The sequence below is a fragment of the Amphiura filiformis genome, chromosome 4 (genome assembly GCF_039555335.1).
Source record: "Amphiura filiformis chromosome 4, Afil_fr2py, whole genome shotgun sequence".
Lineage (NCBI taxonomy): Eukaryota > Metazoa > Echinodermata > Ophiuroidea > Amphilepidida > Amphiuridae > Amphiura > Amphiura filiformis.
The window spans coordinates 36,844,897-36,859,754 of record NC_092631.1 but is presented as its reverse complement, the minus strand read 5'-3'; the positions used below and the strand labels follow the sequence as shown (position 1 = coordinate 36,859,754).

Genomic DNA, 14,858 nt, shown 5'->3' with positions numbered 1-14,858 from the left:
TGCTCAAAGAGTATGTTGAAAGAAGTGACAGTGGCATTCCAAAACCTGTGTGTACAGTAAAACATGCTGATAATGTAGACAAACATGCCGATGTAGACAAAATCGCCAATGTAGACAAGAGTAAAGATGACAATTCTGATGTCACATTTGACCAGGATAAAGAGCTGGAGCACAAGGAGTATAATGTAAAGTTGAACAATTCTGATGTGCTCACTAATTTGGACTCAAAGTTAAGTCATCTTTCTCAAGATCAACAAGGTTAAATTGCAAATTTGATTCACAAATTTGACAATATATTTCCTGATACGCCAAGTAGAACAAATGCTGCATTTCATGATGTAGATGTTGGTGATACAAAACCAATCAAGCAGCATCCTTATAGAGTCAATCCATTGAAAATGGAACATCTCAAAAATGAGATCAATTACATGCTAAACAATGATATCATAGAACCAAGTAGTAGTGAATGGAGTTCACCGTGTATACTTGTTCCCAAGCCTGATGGTTCATACCGATTGGTCGCAGACATGAGAGCTGCAAATGTTCATTCAAAGACAGACTCGTACCCAATTCCAAGAATTGATGATTGCATAGACAAAATTGGGAATGCAAAATTTGTTAGCAAATTTGATCTTTTGAAAGGGTACTGGCAGGTTCCACTCACAGACCGTGCCAAAGAGATTTCTGCTTTTTGTACACCATTTGGTCTTTACCAATACAAAGTTATGCCATTCGGGTTGAAAATGCCCCAGCAACATTTCAGAGAATGGTGAACCAAATTGTGGCAGACATAGAGGGATGTGAAGCGTATGTAGATGATTTGATAGTTTACAGTCAAACTTGGGAACAACACATGGAACAACTCCATCAATTGTTTAAGAAGCTGTCAGAAGTACAATTGACAGTCAACCTGGTAAAAAGTGAGTTTTGCCATGCCACAGTCACATACTTGGGATATGTTGTAGGTCAAGGTCAGGTAAAACCTATCAAAGCCAAAGTTGAAGCAATTGAGCAATACCCCACACCTGTAAACAAGAAGGCACTCATGAGATTTCTAGGAATGGTTGGCTATTATAGAAAGTTCTGTCCAAACTTTTCAGAGATAGCAAGTCCTTTGACTGATTTGTTGAAGAAAGATGCAAAATTCATTTGGTCAGAACAGTGTGAAAATGCTTTTCACAAAGTCAAGTCAATACTCATGAGTTCACCAGTGCTTACTGCACCTGATTTTCAGAAGCAGTTCAAGTTGACTGTTGATGCCAGTGACATAGGCTGTGGAGGTGTTGTGATGCAAGAGGGTGAAGATCAAATAGATCACCCCATTTGTTACTTTTCAAGGAAATTCAACAAGCACCAGAGAAATTACTCCACAATTGAGAAGGAGTGTCTAGCATTGCTATTAGCATTGCTACATTTTGATGTGTATTTGGGTACCACAGTATACCCTGTGCTTGTTTTCACAGATCACATTCCCCTCACCTTCATCAACAGGATGAAGAACAAAAACCAAAGACTGGTGAGGTGGAGTTTGACCTTGCAAGAGTACAATCTGGACATCAAACATATTAAGGGAAAAGACAATGTAATGGCTGATGCCCTGTCCAGAATTGCATAAAAAAACTGACAAACAAAGATTTCCTTTAAAAGGGAAGTTGTGTGTGACAAGTAGTCACTGTGTATGATGAGTTAAACACTCAAAGTTGATAATAGGTTAAAGTTGATGTAAAGGAAGAAAATATTTAAGAAAGTTTTTATTACATTCGAACTTTCTTCTTTTAAGGGGGAGGGTGTGATGTGCCCTGAGTAATTTGATTTAATTTAATTATTTAACTTTGTTTACAAGCTGAAAGTATTTCATGAGATGGGAAACCCCTTGTATTTTGGAATTCCCCAAATTATTGTAAACAAAGTCAGATCTATGTTTGGAACTTGGAAAGCCCCAGTTCATTGTTGTACCATCAGGAAAACCCCCCAGGAAGTGATGTAATGTGAATGTGTATAATTAATCTTGGGAAATCCCAAGATTGCAGCAATGTTGTGAAAATGTGATTGAAGTAATGGTTTATTAATAGATGATGGGTTTTTTGGCATGAGTACTGCTATAAAAAGCTGGAGGCTTTTGGTTGGGACTTTACAGAATGCCATGGGAGATTGAAAACTCCACATGTGTGTGATGGTCTTCGTGCTTCAAAAAAAGAAGTACATTTTAACCAGTTTATATAGCCAATAATTGAGCTAATTTTAATACAGCAACGAAGAAGACAGCGAGCACACAAAAGTGCTCTTCCTCATCAAAGGATTAAAAGTTCTTCTGTCAAATTGCTGGAGTTTGCTGGGTTTGTGAAGGCCACGCATCTGTCAAGAAACAGTGGAGCTGTGTTAAAGAAACCGGTTCCCTGGAAAAAGAGTGATTGGTGAAAGAAACACCATTTTTGGAGAAAGCAGCGCAAGGAGAGATATTTGAGGAGAAAGCAGCGCAAGGAGTTGTGGAGATAACAGCGCAAAAGAGATTGGAGAAAGCATCATCATTTTCGTATGAGGATTTTATACGCAAGGATTTATAAGCGCAAGTGTACACTGGACTTCGCAGGACAAGCGAATAAGGATATATTACATCAGTCGTCCAGAACATTGCAAGAACTCTAGGATCACCAACAAGAAGACAGCTGGTTAAGTAGTCATAGAGTAAAACTGTCATTGTGTGATTTTATTGTATATGCGATATTGTTATTATATGTACCAATCACACTCTGTTCTCAATTAAAGACTTAGATTTTGTTAGCTTAAATAAACAGTGTATTTGTGTTGTGCATTCGTGTGAGTTCGAGTAAAAGGTGATTTTGGCCTTGAGTCAAGTACGACTCGTAACAAACCCAAGATTTGAAAGTTGCAGTAAAATCTATTGATTTATAATGGAAGGAAATTTTGTGTAATGGCATCTGAGTATTTTTGTATTGTTTTGTAAGTGCAACTTTCAAATAAATTGACCGGTGTTTTTGTTTTCTGAGCTATCGTATCAAATGAGGTGTCAAAATGCGCAGAAATAAATTCTGATTCCAACGCATTTTACAGATTTGTAATACAACATTCCGTTTTTTAATAATGGCCATTATATAAGGGGGGGGGGGGTAGTTACTTTTTTTGAGATGTTTATTTCCGTTTGTGTGTGGCCGGGTCTTTCTGTCGGTATATGTAGCAATCATATAAACAAGCGCATGGTTTCATGTATTCAAAATAAAATTATTTATTTATTTATTTATTTTAATCATATTTATCCAGGGTAGCCCAATTCAGCCAATAGCTGGTCTTACATGGGGCCCTGCAATACATTTACATAACATTAAAATGCAACAACTTTCAACATGCAATTTATATAAAATATACAACTATTAAAAAAATTAAAATACAGAAATATAAACAATTTTCAAAGTAAAATAGAAATACATCATTAACAAGTACATGCTCAAATTTTTAAGACTTGAATCTTTGCTTGAAAGTCTGCACATTTATTGAACTTCTTACATCATTACTCAGTTTATTCCAAACCTTTACCCCACTGTATGAAAAAGATGATTTAAAGTACCCAGTGTCATAACCATTTGTGCAAGGCGGTAGAGCCAATAAATTGGACGCAGCTTGTCTGGTGTTCACATTATGCTTTTCATGCACATAAGAAAACCTGTTGATAAGGTACTGTGGTGATATCCCGGGTGATATATCGTTAAGACATTAACAGTGATTTTAAATACATTGCCCGATTTGGAAGTGATTCCCATCCTAATATAGGAAACATTATATCACAAGACGTAAGGTAGTTGGCACGCAATATTATTCTAGCACATCGCTTTTGTAAAACACATATTTTACGTACATCTTCATTGAAGCGACCAAACCAAACTATATAAAACATTAAGAGTGCGAACGTCAAGAAATGTTTTTAGACGTCTCAAGAGTCCTATTTTACTAATGTGGCTCTTTAGATTAGTAGACTGACTTCATAACCACCAACTATTACTCAATATTTAATCAATTTAAGCAAGATCTTTTTACAAGCAGTTTTACAATAATGTAGATAAATGGACATAACAGAGCAGGAGCAGCAAATAAGCAATAATTGAACTTATTTCCTCCATTATTAACTATTACAAACTATTATTTGAAGTTTCTTCCATCTGGTATAGATGAACATGTCCATGTTTCCCCAAGTACTTTATACAAAACATTTGGTATTTAAATACGGAATGTCACTCCAATCCCATTGTCAGCTAACCTAAAATAATATTATTACAAAAATGTTTACTATTGTTTTTACTATATTTGCTATAAAATCATTAGTAATTCTGATTCCTTTTATTTGGTTACATTTTAAAATTGAGTAAGATAAGGATTAATTTTTTCAAATTTATATTTCATTTTCTTCTTCAGTTAAACATTTTGTTTGTTCCCGTCGTGTAGTCTGTGTTGTCCTTGTTATCTATTTAACACTTTGTTTAAGACAATTACAGTAATTAGATATGATCTAAGAATCATCTCATTCCAAATATGACGTAATTGTTTAAGATTTAAAATTTAATTCAAAGAACAGACGATATCGTCCTGATTCCTGCATATTGACGTATCCCAAATTACTATAAACCGCCCCTTTGTATTATTATGACTATAGAGGGCGACGTTATGGGTTTTTTGTTCAGTGAAAAGTAGTCTCCTCCGCAGCCAGTTTGGTTACGTTTCCTCCACATAGCGCCAATGACGACGTATAACGCCGTTTCTGATTGGCTCAGAGGGCGACTATGTAAAGTCTATAAACAGAACCAGGGAGATGCGTCCGAGAATTGAGTCTTGGTTGACCTCCCGGCTGAATAATCAACTGTGCGAGCAGTATCGAGAGCGGTATTGTTGTAGCTTGTTGTGCAGCACGACAATATCATTATCACAATGTGAACAATTTTACCACGCACAAGCGGTATTTTATTTGAGAAACTGTTTGTTTGCAAATTTGGATGAAACATGTAGCCATGAAGTTATAAAGGTAAGCTTACGTCCGTTCAATTGTTCAAGCAGCCGATTTAATTACAAATTGAAAGCCTTCTTTGAGGTCGTGCTGGATGACGTCATGAGAAAAGAAAGAACTCAGTCTCATTCGTTATCATTGGCAGACTGCTTGTGTGCAGGAGCGGAACCAAACTGGCTGCTGTGGAGACTAAGTGAAAAGAAAAGGCAGGCTCTGCACGGGTTATATCTTTTAGCGACGGTTTTTGAAGTAAACTGGTAATCGTCAATGCGCGGAAATCACAACCGTATGGAAGAATTATTTTCCACGGTATGGCATCGAATTCGATAAGGTGGTCACGATATCACAGCCTTCTGTGGAAATAGACATCGTCAATCGGACTATTCGCCATATTCTGTCAATCATAGAAAACATGAAAAAAATAATGTGCAATTATATAATAACGTCGTATATTATATACAGGGTGTTATGGTTACATGTAAAGTTTTGAAAATAATCTAATAGTACAGGGCGCTGTTCTTCATTGGTCACCGCGATTTAAGAGAATGTACTAGTACACTGACTTGGGTATCCTTTTGATTATGCATCTTTTTTCATTTAAGGCATCCCCCAAATTATGAGCTATCCAGAAAAATGAGGTATCCAAATTTGCAACTACTACTTCTTTTTGCTATTTCAGTTTTAAAATTGGATGCATAGATTTTGAGTTAACGTACTGCCCTGTAGTACATGAGGTATAATACACAACGTTTCGGGCCTCGCCCTTCATCAGGTGACATGATGGTGTTGTCCGGGAGTGTTGTGAGGCGATGGACACATTTAAACATGATTAAAACGCGAGCGCGTTATAAGTCACATGCATGCAAGCATGTAAGCGTGTACGTCATGTATGTCTACGTAAGTATAATAACAAAGCGTCGCGCAAGCGTGTGCCGAAAAGCGCAAAAGACGAAATGAGGGAAACAATGAAATTGTGGCGGGCAAATAAAATAACGTGAAAACCGCGCGAAATAGTAAAGGGTGTGCTAAAGAAAATTATAACTGTTAAAGTTCATAATAAGTCCATTAGGTTGAAGGGTGCCAAATTTGAAGATGAGTCTCGGCTCCATGTCTCTTTTAGACCGGTTGTCTCCGTTGCAGTGGTAGACTCCTGAGATCTTGTTGTTTATATTAATCTTATTATACAAATATTGAATGTATATGACTTATGAGTACATTGGTAAGAATATTTTCATGAGGTGAAATATGAACTGTTCCGTTCAACGAGGCTTTGTTGTTCGAGGCTTTGCTGTTCCATTCAACAGCTGTTTAAGATTGAACATTGGTTAAACTTACCAATAATGATGGGAAAGCTGGGGTAAGCTGCCCTGTTGGCTGGGCGAAATTGTCCAGTGGCGGAAGAAGATTAAGTTGAATGGGATCAGCGTCCACTGCTACGTAAGACGGTATGGTAGGTTCCCCTATTACGTAAGGTATGCTACTTTTTATTCTGACTCTTGACAAACGGAAATGCATACAGCAGAGAGCACATAAAATAGTAGATAAAGCAAGCAAACCAATCCCAAATCCGATTCCAATCCAACCTTTTGTTGTTATACCTACGTCATAGAAAGAAATATAATATGGTTTAATATACAGGGCACAGCGTCATCATCCCTGCATCTTCCTGTCAAAAATTGCCGTGATAGTACGGCGAATCCTCTCGTTTTTCCAAAGCTACGCATGGCGATTGTTCGAGATAGGCCGAGCGACTCAGGCTAAGCATACCATTTACACGATATGAGATACCACAGAGTTTCTATATTACATGTTTTTACGATTTGCGCATGCTCAGTACCCCATATGATGTTGCCATTACAAGAAAATTCGATTTGTCAGGTAAAACCCAGGTTTTGTTTTCAATACACTAACTGGAAATTCAATACGCTAAGCGGCGATTGCTGTTGTCGTTATACGCATATAGTTTACTGAGTGCATTTTATACATTACGATTTTTAACTGTTTGAGAATTAAAATTATATAAAGCTCAGATCCACGCGCTCTATAGAATATTAAATCACAAGTCTATAATACAATGCACTATATCGAGAGCTATCGAGTTCGAGACACTATGTAACTTTCTTTATCTGCGTCAATAATACAATATTGAATTGAATACATCTCTATACATTTTGAGTTTGTACTTCAACACTGAGCGATCTAGCGATCGATTCCTAGCCAATCAGATAGGAGTTATTAAGTTGCAGGGAATAAATCTGTGCAGGGTATATTGATTTCAAACTTGATATTTATTTCAAACTTAGGGCCTATAAATTTAAATACCGCTTCGAATGCCCCATTCTTTAACATTATCTTCGACCAGATGGTTCATGATTCAACTCAATTCAGTCACTTTTGCTACACAAAGACGCGAAAGTGACCCAAGCTGTTTTAGGAATACTTTAAACAATTGGCCATTATCGTCGTTTGTAGAACACCGATTGAGCCCTTAACATTAAATTCTAATTACTGTTTAATAATTTTCGAGGTAACCTTTAATTATTAATTATTAATTACTTATTATGTTCTTTATTTTGAAACGAGTGGTCACAGCCCAATATCAGCAGTACATTTTGGCACTGCGGATTTAATTATATTGCAATTATGGTTGATTTTATACATTGATAATAATGCAGGGGTGTTCTTTATTCAGCTTCTCTTCATCTTCTTCCTTTCTTCCTTCCTTCCTTCCTTTCTGTCCGCCAAAAAGTAGAAAATCTATAAGGATTACATATATACCGTTTTCAGTGTTGATAGTAGCGTTGATTAGTTGACATTGACTTCCAATTACACCAGCATCACATCTGCAAACAGTAAATGTATAACGTCATGATTATAGCTATGAAAACAGAGAATACATTTTTCACCGCATAAGATCTTATTGTACGGGGGAAAACACTAATCAAAAGTGTTCCAAGACTGCTTTCCAATATTGTACTAATATACAGGTTCTCTTATAGCCAAAGGTGCGTCAATTAAAGTATGATCTTGGCAGTTATACATTTGCTATGAAGTGAGCGGCCCAGCATCGATTTAATCACACGTCTTGTTCCAGAATTATGACAGGGTATATCTTATTGACAATTTTCCATAGAGGTTAAAAATCCATTTCTTACTCACCAAAGCGCTGGCAAAAACCGCCATTTTAAAAGACAATTCCTCAAAATTAGCATTTTGACCATTTTATCTGTATTTTGGTAAGCTATTGATGTATTTATTCTGTACATTAATTATTTCTCACCCTCTTGCATCTACTTTCATGAAAAAAGTCATGCTATGCTCATAATCAAAAGAATATTGTCTCGGAGGTTAATCATAATAGAAGTATGTTTTAAGTCACATTACAGATTTCAAAGCATTTGAAAAAACAAATGGTGAAAAACAAAATTTTTGCCAAATTTTTGCCCTTTTTCAACAGTAAAAGTACTTCATATGAAAAATATTACAATTGACTGTCATAACAAGTTACATGGCTTTAAAAAGACACCAACAAGACATCAGTAACTTAACAAATACTGATAAATTGGTAAAATTTAAAACAATGTATTTTTCAATTAAAATGTTTTGTTTTGTTGTTGTTGGTTTTTTTGTAAAAATTCCATTTCATCACCTATACAATCACTATTTCAATGAAAAGAAGACATTTGAATATTGTCTCTTAGCCCAACCATACAGCTTTATGTTTGAGGCCACATTAAAGAATTCAAAATATTATATTGGAAAACCAAAAATTAACAAAAAAGGTTAAAGACACGTGATTTTTACCCAAATTCATATGAAAATGATTACAAATTGATTGTCATGTACAGTTACATGGCTTTAATTTGACACCAAAAAGATACCAATAGCCTACCAAATGTGACCGTCCACCACAAACCATCCGTAAAGTCGGCAAATTGTATTCTGAATTACAGTGTAAAATGTGCATGAAGGTCGTATTCATAGGTACCTCAAGTTGGTGCCTCATTTTGCTAGTGCCATTCAAACACCTGTTAAACCAATCAATAATCCTTTTGTTGAAGAGGATAATGAGCTTCTACCTATGTCTATAGAACTCTTAAATAGCTCTAATCTTCGTTTGCTTTGGCTAAATCCTATTCAAGTGGTGGGTTACAAAGCATTGTATTTTGTCTCGGTATGTATAACCAACAATAACAATGAGAGGACATTCCTGTACCTCGTTGACTTGGGGATGATTTGAAATGACCGCCAACTATTACTGTTTGATATTTATTACCAGCAATGTGGAAAAAGAGATACATGTAGAACCGATATAAGGTACTATTTTATTGAAGAAGCAAAGTTCAACTAACTATAACCCCGCTTCTGGATATCGTTTGAAGTCAAATGATATACCATTTTAAAGCTTATGGTATATATTTTCTAAACACAAAATAATACAAAATTGACCGGGCCGACTTTACGGCTGATTTGTGGTGGACGGTCACAAATATTGATGAAATGGTAAAAATACTAATTTTAAGGATTTTCCTCTGAAAATGGAGGTTTTTGGGTTTAAAAAAGTTTTTTTCACCCATGCTCAGCGCTTTGGTAAGTGAGAAACAGATTTTTGAATTCCACGGAAAACACATCACCGTGCTTTCCTTGCAAACTTACATGCAGTTAAATGTGTAATCGGCTTGCACAGTACAGACGCCTCCATTAGTGCACAAGTTGCTTGGGCAAGAATCTAAGGAGAGAAACACATCAATTAAGTTAATGATAAATACATGTAACATTCATACTTTTGAAACTTAACTCATTTTTCTATTTCTATATTTCCTTTATTCCTGTTACACTATTAAAATAAATTCTCACACGATGTCAAATTTAACCATAAATCGTAATAAATTTGCCTCAATTTGTGTCCCATTTCGAGTAAAATCTTATTTTACAAGAAACCTAGTCAAATTGAAATATGACTTGTGAAAAAATATGAAAAATATTCTCTGCGCATGGCATACACATAATTACATCCACCATCTCTTCTAGACTACGTGTACAATACATGTTACAAAAACAATGGAAATATCTGATTAGGATGATGTTCAAATGGCTTCATGCCCTTAATGTTCACCTTCTTATTTGTGCCAAATTCTACACTTTCAGCATGATGTTCAGTTTTTTGTTCACGATTCTTAAGGGAATCTTATTGCTATAACTTTTCTGTAGCCAGATACGTCTTAGTTCTTACCACCAATCGACAAAGGCATCAGACCTGTGTTTCCTAAAAATCCAGCCAAACGCGCGAAGACCTCATTGACGTCGTTAACTGTGGCTGGTGATGTACTTGCTACCGTGACTTCGTATTCTACGCCGATCAGGTCTCCGATCTGAGAAACTCCAGTTACTCGAACGCTTTGGAATCCTTCGAGAGTATCCAATATTGCCGTCAACTGTAACGAAATAAGAGCGGATAAGAACATAATGACATTCATACTTTTGAACTTAATTCATTCTTCTATTACAATCAAACTTATGATTACAATTCGATGTCCTTTATTCCTATTAGCTCCTATTACACTCTTAAAATAAACGATATCAAATTTAACCATAATCATGATAACTATATAACCGTAATACACTTCTCAATTCGTATCACATTTTATACCTTTCGAGTAAGTGTGAAATCTTATTTTACAAGTAACCTAGTCAAATTGAAATATGAAACTTATGAAAAAACATGGAAATGTTCTTTGTGTATGACATAAACATAATAGCAGGCACTTCTGCCTTTTAAACTACAACATTATTTTATGACTTCTTGTTTTGCCAGAGGCCTACCATAAAAACTCGATAGTTAGCATATGTGCTTACGATCGAGCGTTTTTGAAAACATGAAATTGTACCAAAGTCCGGTGCTTTAACAACTGAGCTAATGGGGTTGAGACACAAATTTGCAGATTTACTTGTTCGTATATAACCATGTGTATCGATGATTTGCCCAAAACCCTTTACACTCTTCTGGATACGGGCACTTCATGTTTGCATGTTTTAAAAGCGCTCGATAGTAAGCACATATGCTAACTATCGAATTTTACGGTATCTCCGTTAGCAGAAATACTCCCGCTAAAACTAGGCGCCATGGGCTATATTGTTTTGTAAGACGCTCTTCAAAATGACCACAAACATCCTCAACCGGACCATCCTTAAGGGGGTTGATCAAACGTTTCAAATTATGTGCGTTTATAGTGGTTTTCTAAAATCACACCCTTTAATGAACTGCCAAGGTTACAAAACCTAATGAGAAAATCAAAACCACATCGGTGTTTTGGGGAAGACTGTTGCTGACTTTTCTGAAATTTTGCCGGTTTTGAATGATACAAATGATTTTCACACGTACTGGTGGTTCAACTTCACTGGCAAATTGAAGAAACTCGGGACTATTTGTGTCCAGCAAACTCGGGTCGAACTCCTCTCCGTTGCTCGCGTAAAATATGCCATCGATAGTTCGTGCGTATTGTCCTTGTGATAAAGCAAAAATATAATGATGATGGTGGTGGTGGTGGTGGAAGTGGTTATTGGTGGTGGTGGTGGTTGTGGTTGTGGTGGTGGTGGTAGTAGTAGTAGTAGTGGTGGTGGTGAATGATGGTGGAGGTGGTGGTGGTGGACGCTGGTGGTAGCGGGGATGATGACGATGATGAATGATGACGATAATGATAATGATGATGATGACGATGACGATGATGATGATGATAATGATAATGATGATGATGATGATGATGATGATGATGATGATGATGATGATGATGATGATGATGATGATTATGTCAACACAAAAATCATCGACGATTTGGTGTACCTGGGCCACCAGTTCTCGGTTGCTTGCGTTTATTACCTAAGGATCTGGTAACTGACAAACCACTGGTTCCCAAATACCCATCTGGAGTTATACTTGCTGCGATGAGGGTGTCAACATCCGACCGGTCTGCGCTTGAAGCGGCAGCTACACTCGTTTCAAACACTACCCCGACGCCTCCGTCTTCCGTGGGAAATAATCTTGATACGGATACCTTAACCTCATCGTCGATGCTTGCCAATGTATTAGCAATCTACACAAATTTAAATGCGGGAAATTGACCATGATATCACATATAGAAAATAAATAAATATAAAATACAATAAACTAGGCTCAAAAAGAAACTTATAATTTTTCACAAGGTCATACCTCAAAATCCTTTCCATCAAAATGAACCAAAATTACACACAGGATTACTTCAATACTCTACTCTAAACACATGTCAGTAACCAAGCAGTTGCCCAAGCAGACACAACAGCAAAATGCACTGACATTAAACAGCTTCCAGCGCAGTAATAGGCACCCAGTACAAGAAATCTAGAAATATGTGAGATTGCGTACAAAATCCTTGCACAGATTATAATTCTCAAAATGTAAGTGGAATAGTGTGTAACAAGACCTGTTTCATAATGAAAGTGCATGTGAATGGTGAAAGCAGCACCATTTTGGAAGTTATCATATGTACAAGGATTTTGTACGCAATCTCACAGATCTCTTTTGCTGGGTGCCAATTACTGTGCAGTGACATGTGGTCTAGGAAGCTGTTTCATGTCAGTGCATTTTGCTGTGTGTCAGTTGGGCAACTGCTTGTTACTGATGTGTTTAGCGTAGAGTATTAAGGTAATCCTGTGTGTATCTTTGGTTCATTTTGATGAACATAATTTTACGATATGACCTTGTGAAAGATTCATAAGGTTTTTTAGCCCTTGTCAAAGTAATTGTGATTGTATCACACAAATGAGAAACATGTGGTTTCAATAATCACCCAATTGAAATCCCGTGGCTCTCTCCACTGACCGATGTTATGGACAGATTTTGGAGTTGTTTTTGCTTTTATCTGTCATTTACATATCAGGGAGGTACGACCATTTGAAGATGTGCCACCTACTCAGTTTTTAGCCTACATGTAATGTATACATTATTCTTGATTGACGTTAAGTACAAAAAATATCCGTCAAGTGGTTTAGTTTTAATGCCCTTCGGAAGAGAGCGGTCCACAAAATGAGTGATAGTCACTAAAGTTGCATTCGATTTACACTTTACACAGGGAATTTTGCAGGCCATGACGTGCCCTTCCTTACTTAAACACAAAAGTGCAAATATTTCCAAGCATCTAAATTAGCTAGAAACTTAGGACATGTTATATATGTTATATTCTATTTTCTAGAATTTCAGAGAGTACAAAAAATATTGGTTTTTACACAGTGACGTTAACTAGGCAATGTCCTATACCTCTAACATACACTGTTTGTAGAGGTCACACGTCAATGGTGAGAGCACTGTTTATTTTGCATAGGAAAATGGACAGTAACTGCAGTATGAATAAAACCGATCTTATTTAGGCCCCCTATTTGTAAACCAAAACTTGGCTGCTTGAGTGCACATGCCTTCCTCACGATGAGTTTGGGGGCCTCAAATTTTTGGCCTGGCCAAGGGCCTCCAAAAAGGTAAATCCGGCCCTGGAGGGGCGAACAATAGGGAGACATGGGCAAATCAAGACCCTCCCCGCCCTGCACTTACTATCAGATACCATCGCAATGTATAATATATGGGTCTCTTCTATGCAGTGATACCAAAATAAGTACAAAATTTCCAACGTGAAATATGACATTTTTGCTATTTATACAAAAGTATAGACACAATTGACTGCTAAATATGAAACAAACTCACTATTTTAAATACAACTACTAGTACCAAGTTTGCAGTCCACATTCCTTAACAATGTAAGATAATCATGCATTTTATATAGTAGCTTATAGTAAGAAACCATGGTGGGCTTCACCCCACCCCCAATCCTTATGGGCGACTTTGAGTTTGATGGTCGCCCTTAAGAGATCGGATAGCAATGATAGGTGCTTGAATTGTATACATATTGCCAATTTTGACATTTCGTATTGAAGATATACATTTGTAACCCCCCCCGACCTAGAATTTTGTGGTGGATTAACATTTTTATCAATAAAATGAGCGCAAACGATAAATCTGATACAAAATCGTTTTAGTAATTACCACCCCGCCTTGTAATAGTATTTTATTTTAGTTGCAACTATATTATAAATATAACTTCTTACTAACCTGAGTCTCAATAATATCCGCCAGGCGTTGAAATTCTTCACTGTCACAGTTATACATGTCTCTGACGAATTGTAACGATTCACCATTTAATTCATACGCATAGATTCGTCCAATAATGGTTTTCGTTTCACCTATCATGAAGCAAAAAGTATTAGTAGGACTACATACGTTTTCTTCATTAACCATTAAACTTTGAATGAATCTAAACCCCGGGCAGATTGTGCGAGTAGTTTAGGCGTTACCATAACCATGATCTTAACTATCAATTTTATCCACTGCATCTGATCCATAATTAACTTAATAGCGGAGACAGGGTGTTTTTTTTCTTCAAAATCCGCTATGAGCATAAAGCAGTATTCAGACTTTTTATTGTACGTAAAATATTGTATGTAACATATCTACGTTATTTAATCAATTGCCATTCCATTTCCAGTAATGTGTAAGTTCTAACGAATGTTTGATGACGTAAAATCGATAATATATTATATATGTAACATATTATCGATTTCATGAAACATTCGTTAGAACTTAAACATTACTGGAAATAGTTACATACAATATTTTACGTACAATACTCGGAGTCTGTATACGACTTAATCAGCTATAATTATATTATTACAACTATAATTATTGAAGGTTTAATATCTTCAACCGGGAAGTGAGCCTAAAATCTTTTGTACCAGAATGAAAGCTCTTTATAAACACGATATGTTG

General features: G+C 36.3%; 1 protein-coding gene across 1 annotated transcript; it reads right to left on the bottom strand.

Moving 5' to 3' along the window:
- Positions 1-5,176: 5,176 nt before the first annotated feature.
- On the bottom strand, positions 5,177-14,282 carry LOC140150176 (uncharacterized). The gene is made up of 8 exons (XM_072172180.1): positions 14,145-14,282; positions 11,853-12,102; positions 11,394-11,515; positions 10,245-10,446; positions 9,668-9,740; positions 7,790-7,854; positions 6,347-6,609; positions 5,177-5,405 (listed from the first exon to the last, which is right to left on the bottom strand). Exons 1-8 carry the CDS (start codon positions 14,280-14,282, stop codon positions 5,355-5,357), a joined length of 1,164 nt encoding a protein of 387 aa, XP_072028281.1. The 3' UTR covers positions 5,177-5,354.
- Between the last annotated feature and the right edge of the window lie 576 nt (positions 14,283-14,858).

What these genes read in the sequence shown, in the direction of transcription:
- LOC140150176 (XM_072172180.1), bottom strand. Translation starts at nt 14,282, where the DNA reads ATGATAGGTGAAACGAAAACCATTATTGGACGAATCTATGCGTATGAA. An exon ending in CCAGTGAAGTTGAACCACCA is followed by an intron (nt 10,447 to 11,393) that starts GTACGTGTGAAA and finishes ATTTCGTTACAG; the next exon opens with TTGACGGCAATATTGGATAC. An exon ending in TACTATCAACACTGAAAACG is followed by an intron (nt 6,610 to 7,789) that starts GTATATATGTAA and finishes TCTATGACGTAG; the next exon opens with GTATAACAACAAAAGGTTGG.